This window comes from Microtus oregoni, unplaced genomic scaffold (assembly GCF_018167655.1).
Source record: "Microtus oregoni isolate MIOR12 unplaced genomic scaffold, Mior012 000023F_ref0000262, whole genome shotgun sequence".
NCBI lineage: Eukaryota > Metazoa > Chordata > Mammalia > Rodentia > Cricetidae > Microtus > Microtus oregoni.
Window position 1 is genome coordinate 33,887,142 of NW_024543082.1, and position 26,193 is coordinate 33,913,334.

Consider the following 26,193-nt stretch of genomic DNA (forward strand, 5'->3'; position numbering starts at 1 on the left):
ACAGATTCCTATAATTACAAAACCATCTTGTCAGCCCCCTTTTTATTAATCTTTTTAGTACACCTATTTATCTCGTGTGTACGTGTGGAGGTCAGGGGACAGTCTGGGGGGAATCCATTCTCTGTGGCCACTCTGCGCCGCTGAGTACCTGCCAGCCTAACAACCTGCTAGAGCGCTCTACAACAATGGAGAGCAAGCCGGGCGGTGGTGGCGCATGCCTTTAATCCCAGCACTCGGGAGGCAGAGGCAGGCGGATCTCTGTGAGTTCGAGACCAGCCTGGCCTACAGAGCTAGTTCCAGGACAGGCTCCAAAGCCACAGAGAAACCCTGTCTCGAAAAAAACAAAAAACAAACAAACAAACAAAAAAACCCCAAAAAACCAATGGAGAGCAGAGCTACGTGTCTGCTTCAGGGAAGCAAAGGCAATCACACCTCCTTAGATGATATATTAATTTTATTTCCATTACATAAATTGAGGAAGAAACACAAACTGAGACTGAAATATATTACAAGGCATTTAAGAGAGACGTGTTTGGCTGCTGAATGGACTTTCAGGGCTGTGGTAGAGTTGATTCAAATTCCCCAGCTCCCCTCTTCACAGAACATCCCTGTCCTCGGCAGGGATAGGGAGGACAGGACGAAGAGACCCTCCTAGGGCGGCAGGGATAGGGAGGACAGGATGAAGAGACCCTCCTAGGGCGCTAGCACTCCGGATGCTCCAGGAAGTCATGTTCCACACACTCCTCCAGCTGCCTTAGGACCTTTGGGCTTTCAGCAACAGGGAACTCAGGCACTGATGTTCCTGGAACTTTGGAGGGCAGGTGGCTTTGGGTTTTGAAAGCACAGTTTACTGTCTTGAAGAAGGGCATCAATTGCCTGATGCTGGAAACGGAATGTTGGCGCAGAAGAGGGAACTCGCTCTCCCCGGTGATCTCATCAGAGCTGCCAGTTTCCTGCAGGGACCCAAAGCCAGGGAAGTGACCTTGGCTAGCACTGAGACACCACCTTAGCAGTGGTAGGGGCAGTCTGCTCACAGCTAGCATGTCCCAGCAAGAAAACAAGGGATGGGATGTACAACCATCCCAAGCTTTAAAACTAAGAGAAGAGAATTTGAAGTCCTAAAAATCAGACAACATGAGGGCTTTGTTACTACTTAGTCTACAAGCCTTTGCCACAAATATTGTTTTGAGACAGGGTCCTATATAGCCCAGGCTGGCCCTGAACTATGTTCCAAGGATGACCCTCACCTCCAATTCCCAAGTGCTAGGACTACTGGCATGGAATGCACTACTCCATGCAATCTAAGTAATGCTGTGGCGTGAACCCAGGGCACTGCGTACGCCAGGCAAGCTCTCTCTGACTGAGTTACATTTCCGGGCCTATGGAAGTTGTTTTTGAAAGGAAAGCACTTACCCCGTATTTTGATCTTAGAAGTTCTAGAATCCTGACAGTGTGAGGTCTGCACTCTTGGTGATTTTCTTCTAGCTCTGACAGGAAGGCGGGATGCTCAGTGTCCACTTCTGGAACAAACGCCCACCGGTAGCTGCAGGGACAAGCAACGCCAGGCATGCTGATGCAGAGCTCGGAAGCTGTGTGCAGCAGCTTCAGTGAGATGATACATCCCACAACTCAGTGGCTTAACCTTCTCATAGACGGCCTTGTATGACCACCAACACACTCAGTTCAACTCCACCAACCCTAGGAGAAATCCTGCTTTCCTCAGCCACTAACGCTCAGACTCCAGGACGAAGACCGAGGTGACCCAATAACCTACTTCCTATCTGCAGATTTCTCACCCTGGACCTGCAGGCGTGGAATCAGACATGCTCCTCAGAGGGCTGCCTCTGCCACCCAGTGCATTCTCAGGAGTCAGCATGGTGTAGCAGGCATCACCATCTTCTTTCTTACGGAGGACTGAGGTCTCGCTACACAGACAGACCACATGCTGTCTGTCCATCTGCTGCCGAGGAACACACAGGCTGTTTCCAGCTTTGGGAGACCATACATAATGGCCATTGCCATTGTTCACGGTGTGCATGAGAGTGGCCTTCTCTCTCCATGGCCTCTTGTTTAGGTTTGCAGCTTAATGAACAGATGTGAAGCCTCCTCAGATCCGATATGGTCCTGCACAGCCTCTCTACAGACATTGTGCACAGCAGAGCTGGGGAACTGCTTGGCCTGCACTGACAGGCAACCACCACTCAGACCTATGCTTTCCACTAGGTTCCCCTTGGCGTGACAAGGAGTACTGATCTGTCCCCCAGCCGGGGACCAGTGTAGTGTCACTGCCCTAAAACTGTGCCTGCCACCCCACTTTTGTCCATCCAGCAGCCACTGCTCTTTGCTCCTACGGTGGGGTATTTTCTCGACTATCACACAAATGGATGGACACAGCGTGGGGCCTTTCCGGTCTGGCTTCTTCACTTGCTCGTAGCCATTTAAGAGAATGCACAAGTGTTTTTACCCATGACTCCTCTCTCTGGGGCAGCTGGAGAGCAGCCTTTGGGGCCAGGCATGTCTCAAAGCAGGAACAGCTGTGTTAAGCCTGTAGGAAATGCGTGCCAAAGAGGCCAAGTGACCCAGAGAGGCCACACTCCAAATGAAGCCTCCGCCTCTAATGGCAAGAGACAACTCCAGCTATATAAATGCAGACAGGATCAGCACTGGTGACCCGTTTCACAAGCATTCGGTAGCAAAAGTCACCTCAGCAGACATAAAAGCACTGGTCTGTCACAGAGCCACATCTGAAACGCGACCGTGAGCAGAGTCATGAAACCACAGCTGTTTGGGGAAATCTGAACCCTGGGCTGTAGCCAAGCTGCTCAGTGCTCTGCGGCTTCCCACAGGCCCACTGCACATGAAAGCAAGCGCAGAGCTCGCAGCAGGGAAAACCACCGTCTTCAAAGGACGTGCGGTCTCCTCCACTTACATCTGAAACAGCGGCATCTTGTCGGGTGGGAAGGAAAGCGCCGTGTCCAGGAATTTGCAAGCGGAGAGGTACATGACGAGATCACCTGGGGACACGGCCCCGCCCGAAGGTCCACTCCCATCAGCAACTGGGACTTTTACTCTGTTTGTTTTGTGGCTGTTTCTATGGATTCAAAAGGGATGTTCATTATGTGCCCATGCACATCTTCCGCACTCCCTTGGCTCAGAAGTCCTTAGACACCCCCCTTCACTCAAGGCTGCCTTCAGTTACAACTGACCACACATGAGACCCTGTCTGAGAAACAGGAGGGGCTGCAGAGATGGCGCAGCAGCTAAGAGCCCTGGCCGCTCCAGATGACCCGGCCTCAATCCCCAGCACCCAGATGGTGGGGCTCCAGAGATCTGATGACCTCTACTGGCTTCCTCAGACACTCCATGGCCGCGGTGCATATAGATAAACATGTGCAAAACAGAGAAACACATCTTGAAAAGAGAGGAGGAGAAGTCTTCACCCTAGCTGGCCCCATCACAAGTACTCCGAGGAGACGGTAGGTGGTGTGGCAGCCTACACCCTATAGCTATGCCTAGACTGTCACTTCCCAGCATTCAGCAGAGCTCACGTGACTTACCTCAACGATTCGTCTTCCTCTTTCAGATCCTCTTCAAGTTGTATGAATGTCTGGATCTTAGGAAGAAAATGTATATTCAAGTCACTATGTGAGAGAGATCACATTTACCTAAACTTATGTACTGATAAAAAGATAGCAGGTGGGGTATGGGGACACACGCCTTTAATCCCAGCACTCTGGGAGGCAGAAGCAAGAGGAGCTCTAAGTTTGAAGCCAGCCTGGTCTACACATCGAGTTCCAGGACAGCCAGGGCTACACAGAGAAACCCTGTCTCCAAAAACTAAAATGAACCAAAGCAAACTGAAGAAAAACCTAACAGATGGAGCTGGGGAGAGCCTGGTAAGCGGGGAGGCCCTGGGGTGGACCAGCCAACAGGAGGAAAACTAGCGAACAGAGCAGACTGTGCTTAGGTAGAGCTGGGAGGTCTCAGAAGAAAACATTGTCTAGCTGAGAGATAACTATTGCTCTCAACACGATTACAAATAACTTTTAGACAAAGTTAGATGCCCAGATGGCACACTGCATGGCAATGAAAGGCACTGTAAAAGTGCCGTCTTGCCTAAGATGGGCACGGGTGCACTCACCAGTTCAGAGACCATGATTGGCCACAGTGAGGTCAGATGCTGGGGAGATATTCTTAGCAGCAGAACTCTGAAAAAAAGAAACATCTGAGCAGCGACTGTGGATGTCTGTCCGACTCTGAGGTTGTCTGTCAGGCGCTCTAGGAAAGAGATTTTAGAGAAGTTACACAAATATGCAGGTCAGGGTTTCTGTTAGCTAAAAAAAGAAAAAGACAACTATAAGCACTTTGACATTTTGATGACAACCCAGTGCGAGCGAAGAGTCAGTCCTATCCGCATGTGCAGGCTCACACCTGTAATCCATCCGCGCAGAGGCAGGATTGCCGTGTGCAAGCCAGTCTGCTCTGTGGAATGAGTTCTATGCTAGCCAGGGCTACGGGGGAAGGGGGGACAGGTGGAGGATATAGCTTAGTTGGTACAAGGGTTACCTAGCATGCATGGAGCCCACATAAACTGGTAGCACACGTCTGTCATCCACAGAGAGTTTGAAGCCAGCCTGGACTGTATGAGATTCTGAGACAGACAGGGAAGCAAAGAGTGTGTGCTTATGCCACAAACACCAACAGGTCCTACTATGCAGCCCAGGTTAGCCTCCAGCACAGTGAGCCTCCCTTGGCCTTCCAAGTGCTAGGATGTGCCAGCACGCCTGACTCTTCCATCTATCCTCTTGAGAAATACCATCTGATCACAGGTAATAGCCAGAGTCCACCCGCCAGGCATCTCACCACAATCTCACGCAGCCAGTACGACTGCAGCACGGTAGCTTTACCATACCCCTTCCCATCTCCCCATCATTCCAACAGCCACCACTCTGAGCGAGGTGTGTGTTCAGCTATGCTCTCTGTGCACAAAGATGTCCTTCAGCACGAGAGCCCAGGCCTGCCCCATAGGACAGTGGCCACTCAGGAAGAGGCTGCATTCCACAGCCAGGAGACATGGGGATCTGTGAAGCCCTTGCACAGACAGTTAAGGAACTGCCTGTGTGTTGCCTAACAGCAGCCTCCGACTTACAGTCTAACTAGAACATAGCTCCTCCATACTCCTTGTTATATATACTATGCTAAATTAAATCATATGATACAAAATGTCCTATAAACCCCCACAAAAACTTATAAAAGACTGCCTAGCCCTCAGCATCCCTCTCATCTCTTCTTTCTCACTCCTTTTATTAATTTTAGCTCTGTGTATGTGCTTATATGCACGAGTGCAGGTGCCCAAAGATGCCGCCGATGCCCTGGAGCTGGAGTTACAGGCAGGTGTCAGCTGCCTGACTTAGGTGCTGGAAGCTGAGCTGGGGTCCATAGAAGAGCGGACCCCTCTCTGAGGAGCCAAGTCCTCTCTCTAGCCACCGTACTGTAACTGTAACTTTGCACGTATGGTACACATGTGATGTGTGATATATATATATATATGAGGGTCACGCTATCACATTGTCTGGCTCTTATCCCCCTCAGTGGGTGACCTCTCAGAGCTGTTTGTTGGACTCTGCTCACCCCTGTCTGAAAAAGGCTACTGTGTACTTTTATTTTTGCGGACAATATAATGAAGTTATTGCTTACTGGATAATGTGGGCACATATATACAGAGTGATTCTGTAGAACCCCACAAGAGTAATACAATATAGGAGCTATTGTGTTTCATACATAGGAGGCTGCAGTTAGAAGGTCACTGACTGCCTAAGCAAGGCCCAGCTTCTACAGCCCTCGCAACTCTTGAGCCCTCTGGGTCTCAGCTACACAGAAGTCAGGAAAGAGGCGGAGGCCTCAGACTGAAAGGATTAGGGTGCAGCACACACCTCCCTGCCTCTCAGTAATTAGGTCCACGTGAGTATGTCCTCAGGACGGACGTGGCAAGAAGCCCTCATTGCATGCAAGCCTGTCAGCCCTGGACCTTCCAGCTCCAGAACTGTGGACAAAGACTTCTTGTTCACCGTGAATACCAGCACTGGGTCTTCTGCAGGCGGGCGCCTTACCTTGTATCAGAGGAAGGTAGAGGTGGTACTGGTCAAGCTCGCCGCTGAAGACAGCGAAAGCCTGCCGCTTCAGCAGCATGGCCTTCTGCTCGAAACTGGAGAAGAGCTTCAAGGAGCTGCTCTGCATGTCTGCAATAAACACATTGCAGTCGCCTTGTGTAAGAAGACCACTCGACGCTCCCCTCCTCCTCTCAAAAAGTCTGGCTCTCCTTTGAGAGCACATAGAAATAAAACTTGTACACATTTAAAAAGAAAAAAAAAACACTTATCTCAGCTAAGAATGTTGGTTCACGTCTATAATCTTATCACCCAAGATGCTGAGACAGGAGGATTACTAAGAGTTTGAGGTTAGAGCTGGGTTAGTGGTGGGTGTGGTGTGGTAGTGACCACCTTTAATCCAAACACTTGGGAGGCAGAGGCAGGTGAATATCTGTGAATTTAAGGCCAGCTTGGTTTACAGAGTGAGTTCCAGGATAGCCAGGGCTACATAGAGAAACTGTGTCTCAAAAAAACCAAAAAGTTTGAGGGAAGCCTTAACTACATCATGATGAGTTCCAGGAAGTCTAGGCCATAGGTCTAGGCCCTTTCTCAACAAAACAAAATGCCAAAAACCAAAATGCCAATACCACCAAACTTAATCTACTCCTCCCTCAGGAAAAAAAACCAAAATAGTTACTCTGTGGGTGAAAGGGAAAAGTTTATCCCAAACTGCCAAGGCTGTCTCCTGGGAAAGCAAGGAGAAGTGACAGGGGAAAGACTTCCAGAGCTAAATGGGAACAGGAGAAAGGCTTGAGGGGGACATGGGAGGAAGGCTTGACATGAGAGGACAGTGGCTGAGGAGCCTAGAGGCTAGCATTGGCCTTGACAAATCAGTAGGCACCACAGTCCTGTGTTAATGGAAGAGTTGCAAGTTCCTCTTGCCAGAGGAGAGGAGAATGGTGCCCTTTTTAGCAAGCAGAAACTTTCTTCAAGCCCGAGGGAATGGGGACTTTGTCTAAAGGCTGGATCTTGGAAAAAGAATTTCCTGGGGGACCAGATACCCCCAAAAAACGACACACAATGTTAGAGAGTCAGGAAAGGTTTAGGGTGGGCATGCAATGCTGGCCTGTAACATTGGCATTTGGAGACCAAGGCAGGAGGACTGAGAGCCAGCCAGGGCTACAGAGTGAGACCCTGCCTGAAAGATCAGAGATCTGCCTAATAAATGCTGTAGGACAATGCTCTTGTACACTGTAAAGATTTGTCACTTGTATTAGTTTAATAAAACACTGACAGGCCAGTAGCCAGGCAGGAAGTTTAGGCAGGGCAACTAGACTAGGAAAATTCTGGGTAAGAGGAAAAGCAGAGACGCAATTGTCAGCCAAATGCTGAGAAAGCAAGATGAGAATGCATTACAGAGAAAAGGTACCAAGCCATGTGGCTAAACATAGACAAGAATTATGGGTTAAGTTGTAAGAGCTAGTTAGTAATAAGCCTGAATAATAGGCCAAACAGTTTATAATTAATATAAGCCTTTGTGTGTTTATCTGGTACTGAAAAGCTATGGGACCAGGTGGGACAGAAAATTCTACGGCTGACTTAAGACCTTCAAGGACAGGTGTCAAGATATAGCCCAAAGGCTTTCAGCAGCATCTCTTCTCAAATTGTGAAACACAGGCAGTCAAGGCCTGCTAATAGGCAGGGCAAGTCACTTAGTCCTTGTAAAATCTACACACCTCACCAGCTGTCACTCAGCAGCACAGGAGTTTGTGGGTGCAAAAGCGTGGTGGTGCATGGAGAGGCAGAGCCACACAGAACTCTCTGTGTTGAGGACCAAGTTCCAGAACAGCCAGGGTTACAGAGAGAGATCCCATCTCAAAAAACGTTTGACATGGTAAAAGCTAATTGCGAGGGTGCCGTCCTGAAGTGTGACAATTAATTTGAAACTTACTCATTAAATCCTTAAACATTGTTTTCTCATGAGTCAGAAGATGATCAATAATGGACTTCCAGCTGGATATGAAAAAAACAAAATTAGTTAAATATGCAATTAATGACAATTTGATTAAAAGCATCAAGAATATAACACACCCTTCTATGAGCTATTAAAGTCGCTCCACGGAGCTATAGAGATGACTCAGCTGCTGACAGCACATCTGTGCAGACACAGGGACCTGAGATCATATCCCGGCACCTCTGGAAATGTCGGGCCTGGATATTGATATCCCCAGCACTGTGGGGATGGAGACAGAGGACCACTGGGGCTTATCAGCTGCTAGCCTTGCCTAAGGTTCAGTGAAAGGCCCTGTCTAAAATAGAAGTGAACCCTCTAGCCTCCACCTACACACACACACACACACACACACACACACACACACACACACAGAGTCATGTAACCACACTCTCCCAGAAGTGTAGACCGATTTTTTTTGGGGGGGCCACCAGCTCACAAAAAATCCAATGATTTGGAGAATTTTAAAAATAAAAGTTCAGCATTTAGCTTGGGCTTGCTTCTAACTAGCTATAACTTAAACTAACCTCTATCTTTAAATCTACGCTCTTTTATGTGGCTCAGTTACTTTTACTCTCTACTTCCTCCCTGTCTGTCTGGTGACTCTGCCTTTCTTCTTTCCAGGTTTCTCTCTGCCTATAACTCCTGCCTAGCTACAGGACATTTAGTTCTTAATTAAACCAATCACAGGTATCTTTACACAGTGTAATCAAATATCTTGTAACACAGAAGTGCACACTCGTGTGCACACACACACTGAACTTGGAGTGAGGAAGTCAGGCAGAGAAACCATCAGGGCCACCATGCGATCTACTACCTCAACACTGGTCAAGCATTTCATGACTAATGGGAACGGGGACAGAACAGCACCAGAACCTTCCATCATGCTCCTTACGAATGGCAGGTTCTCTTCATCTAGTGCAGTGTTTCTTTTGATAAAAAGCCACTCACTAGTTTGAAGGGGTTGGCATCTTTCCAGCAAACACAGGACTCAGGTGAACATCCATGACAGGGATGGACTAGGAGGTGAGGGGACACTATAAACTTGAGCACCCACGGCAGGGACGGACTAGGAGGTGAGGGGACACTATAAACGTGAGCACCCACGACAGGGACAGACTAGGAGGTGAGGGGACACTATAAACGTGAGCACCCACGGCAGGGACAGACTAGGAGGTGAGGGGACACTATTGGGCTACTTTCATTTCAGCACTGGGAACCATGCAAACCCGAGCACTGAAGACTCAGAGTAGGTGGTCTGTTTGTTTGTTTATTTTGTTTTCTGAGACAGGGTTTCTCTGTGTAGCCCTGGCTGGCCTGGAACTTGGGGATCTGCCTGCCTCTGCCTCCCGAGTGTGCCCCACCACTGCCCGGCCGAATAGCACGCTTACTGAACACAGGAAGTATCCATCTGAAAGAAAGTGGGGTCCAGAAACAGCTCTAGCAGTTCCTTCTTCCACGCTCGTTTGGTATAGGCATAGCCGCTCAGAGAGCTCAGCAGCTGGGCGCCGGCTCGGAAGCTGGGAGCGTTGTATGCACTGAAGGAAGAGGAGGGCCAGGTCAAGGACTGTCCAGGGGACCATATCTATGTACGCGGGTGACGGTGCAGTCACCTGTGATTGCGCAGGTAAGGGAACACATAGTACAGCAAGCGGGAGATCAGTGGCACTGCCTTCTCCTTCTCGTCGCTTCGGTAAACCATGTCCAGGAGAGAAGCCAGGACCTAAAGGAAGAGGCCGTTAAGAAAACAGACTTGTGTCACGCTACAGTCTGACATCTATTCTAATTTGATCTAGAATGTCCCCCAGAGACCTATGTGTTGGGGGGAGCCTATGGCTCCACTGAGAGAGCTGAGGCCGAGCTGGAAGAGAGGGGTCATTGGCAGCATGTCTTTGCTCCCTGAACACCAGAAGGCTAAAGCTGTGCCTTACCCTCCCACCGTGAGCCTGTGCCTCAGCACAGCTCAGAGCAACACAACCAACCAACTACCTGGAGCCAAACAGACCTTCCCTCCTTCTAAGATGAGTTTCTCGAGTATTTTCTGTTGTAGGAACAGAAAGGTGGCTGACACAGGTCTGGACTCTGGAACTGGGCACCCAGAAAGAACACGTGCCTTCCAAGTGACTCAAGACCGCGAGCATTCCCACGAGGGACCAAAAGTCAGGTATGTATTTACCTCTGCCAAGAGAGATAGGGCTTGCACGCTGTAAACGGAGGGGGCAGAGGCTGACACCATCGCTGAAGCCGCAGCAGCATCTGATGACAGAGAGAGGCGTCTGTTTAGCTGAGGGCTGAGTCACTACTTCTTCCCCCAAACATTCTCCCTCTGATTGTGAGTGTGACACTAACTCCAGGATCTGCCGATGGTATTGGATTTCATCCATGCACAACGTCTAAGGTCTCTAGTCACTGCAGGGATAAAGATCATGACCACAACAACTGGGGAGGAAAAGTTCATTTCAGCTAACAGCTGTCACCCTCCACGAAAGGAAGTCAGGGCAGGAACTCGGAGGCAGGACCTGAAGCAGAGGCCATGGAAGAGTGCTGTTGACTGGCCTGCTCCTTTCTTACACAATTTAAGATCATGGGCCAGGGATGGCAGGGCATGGCCCTCCCATATCAGTCACTGATCAAGGATATGTCCTACATCCTTGCCTATCAGCAATCCGATGACGGCATTTTCTCAGCTGAGGTTCCTCTTCCTAGATAACTCTAGCTGGTGTGAAGTCATGAAACCTAACAGGACAAAGAATTTAGGTGTCTGGATCAAATACCCCGGCACCAGGTCACCGCCCCCAGGTCCAACTAGTATCCTGGTCTGGATGCCAGACTCCATCTGCCAACACTGTTTGGCTCTCAATCTCCCTATGTCCTTGCCACTGCGCTGACAAGTGTTGGTTCCCAGCTCCGAGCTCCCACACGACCGTGGCCCCTGTGGGGTCTAGTGTCTTCGCTGTGCAGGAATGGCTGAGAACACACTTCTCCATCTCCACACAACACCCTGCCTCTCAGCCACCTGGCAAATGGCCTCCACTCTGCCGCTTCTCTCTCCCTCAGAAGAGCCCGCCAAGGAAGGGAAAGGCTGGGTAAGCCTGCTGGGCTTAGGTGTGATTATGGTTTGTCCTCTGGAATTACCACACGGTCAGTGAAATTCCAACCTGAATCAATGGAAGTAGCAAATCTGGAAGTTAAAGGCCACCTTCTAAAATGAATATCCATGATGGATTTGGGTTGATAAACGTTTGTTATCTGGGTCAGCCGGGGTTGGGTAGAGCCAGTGAGTCAATCCCTCATAACCTCAGCTAAAGAGTTCTTTGACATATCCCATCCCTCCCTCATGTGATGTGATGTGGGAAGGTCATGTCAATCTGTTGATTTCATTGGTTAATAAAGAAACTGCCTTGGCCCATTTGATAGGCCAGCCCTTAGGTGGGTGGAGTAGACAGAACAGAATGCTGGGAAGAAGGGAAATGAGCTCAGACGCTATGCCTCTCCTCTCCAGGGCAGATGCCAGGTCAAACATGCTAAATCTTTCCTGGTAAGACACCACCTCGTGGTGCTACATAGATTACTAAATATGGGTTAAGCAAGACATGAGAGTTAGCCAAGAAGAGGCTAGATATAATGGGCCAGGCAGTGTTTAAATGAATACAGTTTGTGTGTTGTTATTTTGGAGCATAAGCTAGCCAGGTGGCCGGGAGCCGGGTGGCAGGAACGCAGTCCGCTGCTCCTCACTACAGTGATGCTTTCTATGCTATTTGATACATACAGAACAAAGCCCTTTGTTAGACAGACACGCAAACACATGCAGACACAGGGATGGAGTCACAAGACAGAATCCAGACTCACACAACGGACAGAGAGCATGGACAGACACGCAGATATATGCAGACAGGGATGAAGTCACAAAACGACATCCAGACTCACACGACAGAGGACAGACAGACACAGACACACAACGGTCAGACACAGGAACAGAGTCACAAGACAGCATCCAGACTCACATAACAGACGGACAGAGGATAGAAGACACAGGGAGCATGAAGCAAAATTCCAATCTGGATGTGCTCTTGCTTATGACTCCAAGGGGAAGCACTTTTATTTCTCTCCTTAATGTGTTATTGGTGACTCAGAGTTAATCATCTATGTGTCTAATCCACACAGCACAGGAGACCACTCGCCCATTTTATACGTTGTTCTTAAGTAGTTACCTTGCTGTACAATAGCTCTCTTGAATGTCTCTTTCCGACCTGAATAAAATGGTGTCCTCTGACTTAACATCCCTTCCTCCCTCATATAATCTACTTGCCAACCATGAACAGTAGACACAATCTCTTTTGAGGACTCCATGGTCAAAATGCAGGGAATTAGTGTCCATGGAGTGCACAGTCCTATTTGCTACATCTATAATGAAACTGCTACACCTAAGGCTCCAGGGAACAAGGCAGAAGATGAGGTGGTAAGAGCTGGGGGACCAGAACAGCTGCTGCTAGATAATGCCTGAGAGACATGACCAGGAAAGTACACCCACAAACCTCGACAATATGGCTGCCTGAATAAAACCTGTACAATTACACCATGGACATGGTAATCAGAGAGGGGAGATTTCTCAAGGCCCCACCCCTACATGAGGAGCTACAGGCAATGAACGGCAGAGAGGGAGAGAGGCAGTCTTCTCCAGGGTCATGCCACCTACCAGGTTATTCAACGCCAAGTGCTCAGCCATAAGCAGACACACAGAGGAGCAACAACCACCCAGTAGGGTGTGTATAACACAAGAGGGAGCCAGGGGGACACAGTGGGAGGGTGGGTGGGGAGAGGTAGAAATGATGGAAATATAGTACTCGTATATGAAATTCTCAAAAATGCAAATGTTTAAATTTTATAAAGATGGATAAATATCTTTCATGAGGAATTGGATTAGTTGCCATGAGAACAGACTGTTAAACAGCAAGGCTAAACTGCGCTGGGCAACTGCTCCTGGATAGATGCTTGCCCAGCATGTGTGAGGCCTGGGGCTCAACCAGAAATGTAAAAAAAGAAAAGAAACGAAACCAAGGATGGTGACACTGCCTGTCACCCCGACAGTGAGGAGGTGGAGGACACGGACTGGGAGCTCAGAGTCAGAAACGACACCAGGATGGTGACACTGCCTGTCACCCCGACAGTGAGGAGGTGGAGGACACGGACTGGGAGCTCAGAGTCAGAAACGACACCAGGATGGTGACACTGCCTGTCACCCCGACAGTGAGGAGGTGGAGGACACGGACTGGGAGCTCAGAGTCGTGCTCAGTTACATAGGAAGTGTGAGGCAAGTTCAAATTGTGCGAGACTGCCGCAAACAACAGCAACCAAGTCCCCAAGCCCAAAACAAATACCAAGCAAGCAAGCTGGAAGCAGATGAGAAGCCAGCAACAAGCCAGCAGTGTCCTACCGTCCTTACTGCTAACTGGCCAGTCCTTACTGCTAACTGGTCACGGTCCTGAGAGCAGAGCTCCTACCTCCCCCCTGCTTCTTCTCTGCCGACCCCTCCCTACGCTCCCTCTCATCAACCTGACCCTGGCCAGACAGGCTTCCATTCAGTCACCCCGGGTCCCTGCCCTACCGACCTACTTCAGTCATCACCAGCCCTCCCCTTTGGGAAATTCCACCGCAGACTCTATTACTGGGCCGCCATGGTTAGTCTCCCCGCTGGCGACTTCTTACTTATCCTTGAAGGCAACGCTAACTCAGTCTCCCCCATGTTTCTACAAGCCAGTAAAGTGTCCAAGCCAAAAGTCTCAAGCATCCTTGGCTGCATTTTCAGACCACCACATCCAACCTCCAGACGGACGGCTGGTCCCCAGTTCAGATGGCTCCTCTCAACTGGCTTTGCTGCCAACTCAGCACTGCTTCATGAGCAAACAAACCACTCTGACATCCTTAGACCGGCCTTCTGGCTTCTGCTACAATGTAGCCAGGCTTGCCACAGTCAGAGTGATGTTTTCTGAAGATGGAGCATGATCACATGACCGCTCTGACTAATAGGGCAGCGTGAGGTCATAGACAGCCAGGGCTCTATGCCCATCCCGACAGCCGTCCTCTCCATCTTCCATCTCATTTCTCAACAATTCATCAAGACACCGTTCTTCATGTGAGAGACCAGGAGTTGAACAGAAGGATAGGGAGAGGGGCCATGGCAAGAATAAAGGGGGCAGTTTTCCAAGATGGCTGGCTTCTTCCCCCCGCTCCTGATTAAAACAAAAGCCGGCAGCTTTTGTCTCTCACCAGCAGGCTGCCTGCTGATGGACGAGGCCCTCCACACAACAGCTGCGAACCAATCAATCACCTGTCTGTCTTCAAACTGACCAAGCTAGTGCAGCTGAGACAGAAGCCCCTGTGCTGTGCAGGGTCTTTTCTCCGTGTCTGCGGTGTGCGTGTTTCCTCACCCCAGCAGACGCCTCCTTCAGCTGCTGACTGTCTGCTGAGCTTCAGACTCTTCCCTCTTTAACTGACAAACAGGGCTGGATAGATGGTTCGGTGGTTAAAAGCTGCTCTAGTGGAGGACCCATTAATTACTACCACTCACGTGGCAGCTGACCACCATCTGTAACTACAAGTCTAGGGGAACCAACACCCTCTTCTGTGGGCACTTGGCATACATGTGGTGCACAGACACACAGGCAGACAAAATGCTCATAACACGGAACAGACGAACGAACGACACTGGTCCTCCAGTGCAGGTGTCTCAACCTAACATGAGGGCGCCCTGAGAACCTGTGCATCTGCAGCAGTGCAAGCACACTGGGTGGAGGAGAACCTCACCACAACACAGACACTGGCGGCATTTGCTTATCCCTGCTGAGCAGATGCAGCAGACTGTGGAGGGCTGCTGTGAAGTTGCTAAGTGATGCTTATGGAGCAGCTGGAAGTAGCTCACAGTGCTGTTGCTGGGCGGAGATTACTGAGCAGCGGACAGGCAACAGAACGGACACAGCTGCAATAGGTATGCACCCACAGAAACAGCCGTGGCAAAGCAGCCAGTGCATGGCTGGGGTGGGGGTGGGGCGCTCCATTCCTGCAACCACAGTCTCGACCCCAGCATCATCTGCAGAAGCATAATAATTGGCATACAGTAAAGTGAAGGGTTGGACAACAGCTCAGCCAGTAAGCGCTTGTCATGTGATCACAAGGCCCAAGTTTGAACCCCAGCACCGTGAAGAAAGCTGGGCATGGTGGTTTGTCCTGGAACCACAGTGCTGGGGAGGGAGAGACAGATGGGTCTCAGAAGCTCAGTGGCCAGCCAAATAGCCCAGTCAGCAAGTTCAGATCCCAGGGAGAATATTTGTCCCAAAAAATAAGGCAGGTGTTCACTTCTGAAGAACAATAACTGAGGTCGAAGTCTTGCCACATCCACACACCACCAGACCACCATTACTGACCGGTGCCGGAGGCCGTGGGAGTATACTAATATTCTACAGATCAACCCGTAGATGAATACCCTCTGATGGGAAGCCCCACTGGCAAAGACTGTGGGGGTCACTGACTGAATGACGGCTGTTTCTGTTTCTCATTTCTCTCACATGCCAAGATAATCCTTCCCTGACAACAGCTATGGGTATTTTTCCCACTGCTTGTGTGTTTATCTCATGAAAATATTTCAACTACTGGGCACACATATAACCGTGGATGGTCAGGAAGATGATTTCTGCTTAACTGTATAATTCTGATGAATAGAAATAACACTAGAATATTTTTCACTACTCAGACTCATATAGGAAAGTAATAGTCACAAAGACAGCTGATTTTAGACTCTAGAACAAACTCAAAGCAAACTGGTTGCCCCTGGAGACAATTTCCCAGGTGTTTACTGCTAATTCAAGGCCAGGCATAAAACAACTTTGGTAGACATAAGCCCCTGCAGTAATGGACTTTCTGCATGCTTTCCTAACCTCGAGGTCCAGCCAACGACCTCTTTATTGTGCAAGTCCCGAGTCTCATGGTTGTAGTAATAAGAGCGGCGGGGCTGCGTCCCCAGTACCCAGACCGCCTGGCTAGCTTATGTCCCGAAATAACAACACACAAACTGTATTCTTTCAAACACTGCCTGGCCCATTAGTTTCAGCCTCTTAACCCATTTCTAATAATCTATGTAGCACCAAGAGGTGCGCTTACCAGGAAAGATTCAGCATGTCTGACCTGGTGGCTGGCTGTATCGCCGTCTGCCTCAGAGCGCAGAGCTATCGTGTCTGCCCAGGAGTGGGTAGCAATGGCGTCACTAAGCTCACTTCCTCTTCCTCCCAGCATTCTATTCTGTTTACTCCTCCCACCTATGTTTTAACCTATCAGGGCTAAGCAGTTTCTTTATTGCTTAACCAATGAAATCAACAGATTGATATATGACACTCCCACATCACAGGGTCACTGTTCGTAGGGGAACCCTGACCACGCAGAGCTGCGGGCCTGCTTTCCTCACCATGCCCGGTCAGCGCGGCCTCCCCAGCCTGAGGGAGACTGTGACCAGCATGGCTCTGCTTCCTATTGTTCACTTAAAAAGTGCCGTGTGACCCTGAAAATGTGATTCATATTCGTCCACAGGCTTTGCTGTAGAAGAGAAAAGCCAGAGAAGTATGGGTGCGTGTGCGTGTGCATGTGTGTGTGTGTGTATAGAGAGAGGTGGCTGTCTGGAGTGAGAGCTGGCTGTGTGGAGAGATGCGGCCATGTAGAGCAGTGTGGAGGTATGTAGCTGTGTGGAGAATGGCACTGTGTGAAAACGGGTGTGACTGTGTGTAGAGATGTGTGGCTGCGTAGGAGAGAGGTGGACGTATGTAAAGAGACATGTAGCTAGCTGTCTGCAGAGAGATACAACTGTGTGGAGACAGAGTTCTAGAGAAGGATTTCTCTAAGATGAAGTAAAATAGAAGATTACCATCAGAATGTGTGTGTTTCCTTATTTATCCTGCAGATAGAAAACGTCTAGCCCTCTAAGTCCCAGCTACTCTGAAGGCATTCTTTTTGCTATCCTGGGTGGCATCCTGGGAGTTGGTCTTCCTGGGCTGTGTTACACCGCCACCACCACCCACCTACCTGCCACCATCACCATCACTACCACCTCCTCCACCACCTCCACAACCACCACCATCTACCATCACACACTAGCAGAGCCATCCCAGTTACAGAACTGTTATTACAGAACAAAGTATTATTATTTCTCAGCAATCCAGCAGCTGCGGCAGGACTAACGGGTTGAGTGGCCAGGTCTGTCCCTTCTTGTTCTAGGAGAGAATTCCTGTTTGGGTGGCAAGGCATGCTATGTGGCTTCTTTTAACCAAAGGTTTTTATTTGTGTTTTTCACTGCACGTATAAGTGTGTCTGTAACGTGAATGCGTGCATGTGAGTGTGTGTTGAGTTAGTGAGAACCGGGCATCAGATCCCCTGGAACCGGAGTTCCAGGCAGTTGTGAGCAGCCAGACAGGGATGCTGGGAACAAAATGAGGTTCTCTGAAGAGCAGGAAGAACCCTTGACTTTTGGCCAACCTCTCTAGCCACAGGCACCAGCCCCCTTCGCCCTTCTGGGGCAGCACGAGAGCCAGGAAGAAGCGCCCAGAGTCTGCAGAGAACCTGACTCCACTGTGTGGACCTGGATGTGCCTGGGCCCGCATACTGACCAATACTTCCCACTTGTCAGCTTTTACTTGTGTTTGGTTTCTGATACACCAAGGTTCACCTCTGCAGAATGCCAGCCTGCACATCCCAAGCAGTTTCTCAGTGCTGAGGCTTGGGGATGATTTGAGTGTCCCTCAGGGCTTTATGTGTTGATCTGAATCCTCTGCTTTGAGGTGTTTGGAGGATGAAGTAAGCCGACTATGGTATCCTGACTTATTTCAGAACTGTACAAGCAAGGAGGATGCCCCAAATGTGACCACGATAGGCTACGCCACCAGAACCTTAAGCCCAAATCAAACTCCCTTCCTCGTAATGGCTACTGGCAACAGAAAATAGACTAGCACACCTGGTAAGACCAGCCACACTATACAGCCCAGGGACAGCTCCCCGTGCCCCTCAACTGCAGTGGGCAATGCCTCAAGATATGCAAGGACAGCCCACACTGGCTGCTACAGCATTTCCTTCAGGGCTCCTGACTTCTGCCCTGGGTAGTGCTGGTGAAGGCAGTGTCTGAGCGCTTCCCAGCCTTTGGCCAACACCAAGTGAGGAATGAGCTGGGACCACACGGGCGGGCAGGCGGTACACTTTCCTCCCACACACTCTGCCCCCTACACGTGCTCTCTGTCTCATCGCCAGGGCCTTGTATAATCAGTGTGGATGTTACTCTGCGGGCGCCCATCTAGGTTCAGAAGCTGACCATGGCAGCCCATGTTCCTAGCAACCTGGAGGTTATCAGAAGTGAAGCAGACTTGCTAACTGGGATCCCCAAGGGCCACACCGGACTCAGTGTCTCACTTAGCCACCACCAGGGAAGCTTCCTCTTGCAGCAGAAGGGAACTAACTAATGGGGAGATCCACGACGGACAATGTGACTTTGGAGTGCTCAGTCGAACCTGTCACGCAGGGCTCGGGGTAGGCAGAGGCGGGAAGACAAAGGGTGAGTGACTCCATGGAAACAGCATTTCCCAGACACAACAGGACTGACAGGAAAATTCACACAGATGATGGCAGCACAGGGCCTGCAGGAGCAGTCAGATGGGGTCTCAGCTCTGAGGGGAGGAAATGGACACAATTTCCCAGCCCTAACCAGGAAGCTTCTCCAGTGGCATCAGCTCAAAAAGGGAAAGTTTGTTTGTTTTCTCCAGTGGGGTCTCCCTGGGCATAGTAACCACATCGAAGGGAGCCCACATCCAGTAGGGGGGTCTCCCTGGGCATATTAGCACACTGAAGGGAGCCCACATCCAGTAGGGGGTCTCCCTGGGCATATTAGCACACTGAAGGGAGCCCACATCCAGTAGGGGGGTCTCCCTGGGCATATTAGCACACTGAAGGGAGCCCACATCCAGTAGGGGGGTCTCCCTGGGCATATTAGCACACTGAAGGGAGCCCACATCCAGTAGGGGGTCTCCCTGGGCATATTAGCACACTGAAGGGAGCCCACATCCAGTAGGGGGGTCTCCCTGGGCATATTAGCACACTGAAGGGAGCCCACATCCAGTAGGGGGGTCTCCCTGGGCATATTACCACACTGAAGGGAGCCCACATTCAGTAGGGGGTCTCCCTGGGCATATTACCACACTGAAGGGAGCCCACATCCAGTAGGGGGTCTCCCTGGGGATATTACCACACTGAAGGGAGCCCACATCCAGTAGGAGGGTCCCCCTGGGCATATTACCACACTGAAGGGCCCACATCCATTAGCAGGTGATCAACACAAAGTGAACTCAATAGTATTTTTGTCTCATATGACTTTGAGCTTTTTTTCTTTCCTGGCCTTTTCCTCATATATTATTGTTTTCTGACAATTTTGTATTTTTATGGTTTTTGGTTTTGTGTATCCATATATGTTTGCATGTGCTTTTTCTTTTTTATTCTGTATTCTTGCTTGTTTACTTATTTGTTTCCTAAAGAGAGAGAGAGAAAGAGAAAGAAAGAGAGAAATATCATGGGGTTGGTAAGTTGGAGAGAATCTAGGAGTTGAGGGAGGGGAAACCATGATGAAAATATATTGTCTGAAAAAATTATTTTCAATTATATGTGTATATATGCATAAATATATATGTACACATACACATATAAGTAAACAGGCATGAACAGGTGCAGTCACAGCCTACAAGTGCATGGGTGTGGGGATGAATGGGATGGGCATCTGGGCCAAAGAACAGGCTAAGAAGGCAGTGTGTTATGGGAATGCATCCTGCCAAGAGTCTTTTGGGTACCGGCCCCTAGGGCGCAGTCTGAAGTGCTACATGTGGACCGATAGTGTACACGGGAGGCGTGCTTGCTCTCTTGGGCTCTGCTCGGAGCTCTGTTCACAGCATCCAGTGCCCACAGAGCAGAGGACCGTGGTCCTCTACCTTATTGTGAGTGTTCCCCAGGTAAGTATTTGCTATCCTTTATTCGGGCTCTCATGGGCTTCCTCAGTCACACCTACAGCAGTGTGCTTGCTTATGTGGTTAGATGTGGTTTCCCTTTCCAGCGCCCTGACGCTCGACCACAGATAGATGATGGCTGTAAAATGGCGCGCACCAGAGAGCCTGGTGTCCTGACGTATGTCAGAACTGTGAGGCCATCATAATCAGGCGGACTCACGGGACGCCCATCCCACACAGATCGTGTTCTTCCCTTTGAGGATATGAGGAGGACCGAATGAACACGCTTGGAGCGTGGTTGAAAGACTGATGCCAGGTGAGCAATGCCCCGGGGACCTGTGAAGAGGCTCCAGGAAGAGGTAGAGTTCACCCAGGTACATTTGTTCCCTGGATTGTCCTTGGACATAATTTCTACAACAAACATTAACATCCAATTTACAAGACGTGTACTCCTGTTGTATGTCTGGACACAGCTCTAGAACCCAGTCTGGTGGAAGAACATGCTGGCTGCTGTCCTCAGAGTGCCCTGAATCTGGATACGGCCATCTGCCTTGCTTTCATGCTTTCTGAGACCGGATCTATAGTGCGCACCAGGTGGGCGACTGTGTTTGGGTCGGACTGTTCTGGGAACATGTAGCACATGCCTACTGGCGTTCACATGTGTTCTGTACTCAGACACCTTCCTGGGATCATGGCTTCCTTTGTTACACTCATGTATAAAGCAGACTAAGACTGAAGTAAGGCTGTCCACAGCATTAGACTGTGATCTGCCCCATTCTCTCAGGTCCTCAGATCCCAGTTCTCGCTGATGGAGAACTGCATAGGTCAACAAAACCCCAAGGGCACTTTTTCTTTTTTTCCTTTTTGAAATAGGGTTTCTCTGTGTAGCCCTGGGTGTCCTGGAACTAGCTCACAAACTCACAGCAATCTGCCTGCCTCTGTCTCCCGAGTGCTGGGACTAAAGGTGCATATCACTACCCAGCTGAACACCTTTTTCTTATAAAGAAAACCTCTGACCCCTGGCTGAGGCAAGCATTTCTTCCCAATCCTCCTCCATATACCTTGCGTGTCGTCGTCAGCGTCAGACTCTTCCAGAGAGACCTGAGGCTGGGCTCTCACCTCCAGGTTTCTGCTGAGCCAGCTGGTCTGCTCCAAGGAGGAGCCAGCAATGGTCCCCACTGCTTCGAGGATTTTCTGAGTGATTTCCTGGAGGGCCAGCAAAGAAATGGGACTTAGTTAGGAGAAGGACAGTTTAGGTCCACCAGAGACAGGCTACAGGCTGCCGATGTGAGCCACTGCGGCACCACTAGACTTCCAAGGAGCCACACCGACAGTGAGAAGCCAGTGGGATGACAGATGTCAATGAAGGTTCTCTGCCTAAAAGATACCAAATACAATGACATAAACATTATTGAGACTTTGCAGTCTCTTTTCCTACCCAGGCTTTGTACTCCCATGTGTAGTGCACACTCAGAGGATGTGTGATTCTGAATGGCCACACCTCAAGTCTTCACTCAGCTCATGGGGACAAAAGACACAGAATCCAGAAGTCAAAGGACTTTACATGCACTGCATTGTCTACTAAGCTGCTACACCAGTCCTACCACGCCAGGTCGAAAAGGGGACGTGGAGTCACTCATGATGAAGTCCTCCTCACTGGCATGGTGGTGATACTCCCTCTGCCTTAATCCTCATGCAGAAGCAAAGCAACCTCAGCTGATTGCCTTCTGCTGTGTCCTGCCTCTTCACGCAGAAGCAAAGCGACCTGGGCTGATTGCCTTCTGCTGCGTCCTGCCTCCTCACACAGAAGCAAAGCGACCTGGGCTGATTGCCTTCTGCTGTGTCCTGCCTCCTCACGCAGAAGCAAAGCGACCTGGGCTGATTGCCTTCTGCTGCGTCCTGCCTCCCCTTGTGCCCCTGACAGGCAGAGAGACTCAGAGCAGTTTTCTCCTTTGGTTTTGTTTTCCTCAGTCTTTCTCTGTCTGCAGAACCAGCACACTGGAACACTCACTCTCGTTTACAGGATGAAGTATCGCCTTATTCTTAAGCCACAATAAGTCAGTCAAGATCTTTATAAACCATGCTGTGTGTAGCAGTGCATGCCGGGTGCCCCAACACTTGATAGGCAGAGGAGTACACAGCGGCGCTACACAGTGAGACTCTGTCTCAGATGAAGATGTCCGTAAGAGAAATTGCTGTGGTTTTGTTTTTTGCATGAGAAAGACGTCTTTCAATAAGAAGAAACAAAATTAGGTAGTTAAAAGTTGGCTAGACTGGGTGAAGTGACTTATTTACAATAAGGAGTATTATCAGACAGGAATCTGGCTGGGTTCTGGGCAAGAGCACTGTGCAAACATGAGGACTTGAGTTTGAATCTCCAGTACCCACAGAGAGAGCTGGGCATGGCTAAAAGTATGCCTGTGACCCCCAGCACTGTGGGAGAGGGAGACAGAGGACAGCTGGCCTTGCCAGAGGTCAGTGGAGCTCCAGGTTCAGTGAGAGGCCCTGTCTCAAGGGAATAATACAGAGAGTGGCAGAGGAAGATAGCCAATGTCCTTCGCTGGCCTTAATGCATGCACACATGGTGGAACACACATATGCACACACCACACGCATGCAAGCACACACACACACACACACACACACACACCCAATAAATTCTTTAAAAGAGAAACACGCACAATTCCCATGTACGTCTGCTCAGAGACTGGGGGTATATGTAAGTCAGTGCGCAGAGTGTATCATGAAGCTCCCTGGGTTTGGTCCCCAGCATTGTATAAAGACAGATGTGGCAGCACACACCTGCAATCCCAGCACTAGAGAGGTAGAGGCAGGAAAGTTGAAGGCCATCCTCAGCTACAGAGTGTCTACGACGGCCATGCTGGGACCCAGGAAAGATTCTGGCAGTAGCTAGACAGGTTCCGACCACTGTCACCACGTCACCAAGAGCAGCTGTGCTCTCAGCATCTGAGAACCCCAGGATCCCACAGGACTGATGGAAACCCTGACTGTGGACCGCCATGATGTTGCAGCTCCACACCACTTGTTCTTTGGTTGTTTTGCTTCCCCTGACAGACATTTATTGCCGCCCCATCTGAGCCAGCATCTTTACGGCTGTCAGGGAATGAACTTAGCAGAACACCGCTTCTACTTGTTCAAAAGTTCAGACATCGTTGGAGGCAGCGTTCGAAACCCACAGCAATGATCTCTCCCCTCTCCTAAGACACAGAAGTCTGGTGAAAGGGGCGGCCCAGAGGACCTTCATCTGGCTGGCCTTCCTGCCGGCAGGAAATTTCAATACCACCGATGAAACCAGACTTGCCTGAAGAGACAATACACGTTAGGCTAAAGATACCCAAACTAGGATGTCAAGTACAGTATACAAACTACACAAACCGTTTTTACTTCATGCCGAAATGACCTATGACCTGGAGGTTGTAGATCTCCGGTGAGTGAAAGTTCCTGAAGAGCAGCTGCATCTGCCGTCACCAGAACTCCAGGAGGAGTCTGTGTCTTCAGAGACTGACGGACTGATAGGAATTTGACTAATTACTTTATCTTGGGCGAGTTCCAGTTTCTGGGACTCCTTGCCCAACTCCATATCTGAACTAACAGTTTGTGATGACAATAAAAACTATTAACTCAACAGAACACTAGTTCCCACCAATCCAAGAGCTGAGACTATCATCAGACAACATCTTGGGTCTATAGCATAGTTCCCCCATCTTTTTATACCTGCCTCTCTGGTGTACCCCTCAAAATGTATTTCAATTTGCCTTGATTATGACTGCCTCTGTTCATGAAACTGTTTCCGGGTTGGAACATGGAACCTGGAGTAACCTAATTCTGTGTTCCTGGGCCATGTCACTCAGTGGCTGCGGGGTGAATGACCTCTTTTTCTCTTTACCCTGAAACTTCTCACTGCTAAGCCTGGACAGTGCCCCTCATAACAACACCACACGACTTTGCTTACAGAAAGGAATTCTTTAATCTTCGTGTGTAAATCACGCTCAGAGGGTGCCACAGGGAGGCCACAGCATCACGCGCACAGGGCTCCCCACACTTTCTTTCCCAAGAGTTTACAATCTGCATTGCGATTTCTCCTAACAAACTATGGCAATGCAGCACACAGGTTCGTCCTAAAATCTTTTCTGTGGCAAAGCCGAGAATCCTGGCTTGCCTGAGCACAGGTTCGACGGGGCACAAAACTCCTCAGACTAAGCCGGTGACAATGTGAAGCCATGCCTCAGTTCCACCAATATACCTGAAAATGCCTGGAGTCTCGGTTGTCTTTGTGCGGTAACCATAAGAACTCCATGAAGCCATTTCTCCACGGGAACACGGTTTAAGAACAACCTGAAACTGCTCCCAGCCATTGTTACTCTCACTTAGCTTGCTCCCTTGGAGGTGAAAGCGGTCCATGTGACCCTGCCCACCGAGCTGCTCTACCTGTGAGAACACATCTGTTGTAGAGGCGAGAGGCACTTGGGTTCACCCAAGGTGATGACCACAAGGAAAGGCCATAGCAGGGCCTGGGGGTGAGAGGAGCTTCCTGGCGGAGGCCCGGTATTGAGCAATGGGCATGACACTGAAATACTTCCTGGTATCCAGTTTTGAAAATTCTTGAGGTGATGAACCAGCCTGCCTCCATCTTAGGCTTAGAAGCCATGTTACACTAAAGACAAACTAGGCTAATTCCTGCTTATGATTAAATCTGCTTCTCAAGGACAGGGCTTTGCCCCTCCTGTCACCTTAACTACTGCCTGTTCTAGGAAATGGCAACCATGTCTTGGTTTCAAAAATTATTATAACCATCTTGCAACTGTACCTTTATTTCAAAAGGTTTGCTATGACTCCCTTGTTATGCCCACCTTGCAATCACGTCTTTGTTTCAGGAGGTTGTTATGACTCACTTGTTATACCTCTGTTCTGATCCTGTAGCCCTGCCTATTTTGCCCGCCAAATGTCCCATTTGGAAACCCCCTATCCCTGAGCTATAAAACTGTCTTCCTCACATCTGATGCTGACCTCTCAAACCCTACCTTAGGGAGAGGCAGTATGTACATGAATAAAAATATCTTGTTTTAGTTTGGCCATGACGATTTTGGATCAGTGTTCTTTCTCATTGAATCTTTGGGAATAAGAGACAGCACCCCCAAATCCTTAAAATGATAAATGTCTTCTGAATGCTAATTAGCAGGCCAGTGTCTGGGGGTCCCCAGTGGGCTTTAGGGTAGGGACTCTCTTGCAAGTACCAAGACAGAAAGAGAAAGTGGAAACTTCCAGCTGTGCCCCTCAAAACTCTTGGGGTAGGTCTGAGAGCTGACCTGACCATAATAGCAGTACCTTAGTCAATCATGCCTTCATGCCGGAGTTTCCATAACCTTCAAGGCCTGGGCTGGGAGAGCCTGCAGACTGACAGTGGGGTCCTGGAAGGATGGTGTGGGAGAGCCTGCAGACAGTGAGGTCCTGGAAGGACGGTGTGGGAGAGCCTGCAGACAGTGGGGTCCTGGAAGGACGGTGTGGGAGAGCCTGCAGACAGTGGGGTCCTGGAAGGACGGTGTGGGAGAGCCTGCAGACAGTGGGGTCCTGGAAGGAGGGTGTAGGAGAGCCTGCAGACAGTGGGGTTCTGGAAGGAGGGTACTGAGCAGCGGCTCTTCAGCTCCAGTTCCTTGGGAACAAGCTGTAACTGTGTTTCTAAGTTGTCAAGGCTTAGATTGATTATCTGACTTATTGCAGGGACTGGGAATCTGTAGGTGGAGGCTGCTCCTTTGTTTCCCTGCCACTTGGACGCAAATAATCACACAGAAACTATATTAATTCCAACACTGTTTGGCCAATTACTTATGCATATTTCTAGCTAACTCTTACATCTTAAATCAACCCATCTCTATTAATTTGTGCATCACCACCAGGTTGTGGCCTATGGGCAAGGTTCTGACAGGCTCCAGCAAGCGTCTTTCTCCTTTGGCAGCTACATGACTTCTCTTTAACTCCGCCACTCTCTTCTCCCCCATCCGCTTGGAATTCCAGCCTTACCCTATTCTGCACTGCATCTTTATTAACCAATGGTATT

The 26,193-nt window shown here is 49.7% G+C and overlaps 1 protein-coding gene across 5 annotated transcripts in view; it reads right to left on the reverse strand.

The window, feature by feature from the left end:
* Positions 1–442: 442 nt before the first annotated feature.
* Positions 443–26,193, reverse strand: part of Dop1b (DOP1 leucine zipper like protein B) — a 104,907-nt gene continuing 79,156 nt past the window's right edge. For 4 of the 5 annotated variants that reach the window (XM_041672902.1, XM_041672904.1, XM_041672906.1 and 1 more), the window contains 11 exons: positions 21,179–21,323; positions 10,277–10,356; positions 9,714–9,823; positions 9,492–9,638; positions 8,041–8,102; positions 6,111–6,239; positions 4,142–4,278; positions 3,558–3,613; positions 2,930–3,091; positions 1,414–1,543; positions 443–953 (listed from right to left, as the gene is read on the reverse strand). In XM_041672902.1, the coding sequence (XP_041528836.1) occupies positions 702–953; positions 1,414–1,543; positions 2,930–3,091; positions 3,558–3,613; positions 4,142–4,278; positions 6,111–6,239; positions 8,041–8,102; positions 9,492–9,638; positions 9,714–9,823; positions 10,277–10,356; positions 21,179–21,323 (1,410 nt within the window). In that variant the 3' untranslated portion in view covers positions 443–701. Of the gene's footprint in view, positions 954–1,413; positions 1,544–2,929; positions 3,092–3,557; positions 3,614–4,141; positions 4,279–6,110; positions 6,240–8,040; positions 8,103–9,491; positions 9,639–9,713; positions 9,824–10,276; positions 10,357–21,178; positions 21,324–26,193 lie in introns of those variants that run through there. The other variant, XR_005976223.1, reaches the window with a different exon arrangement.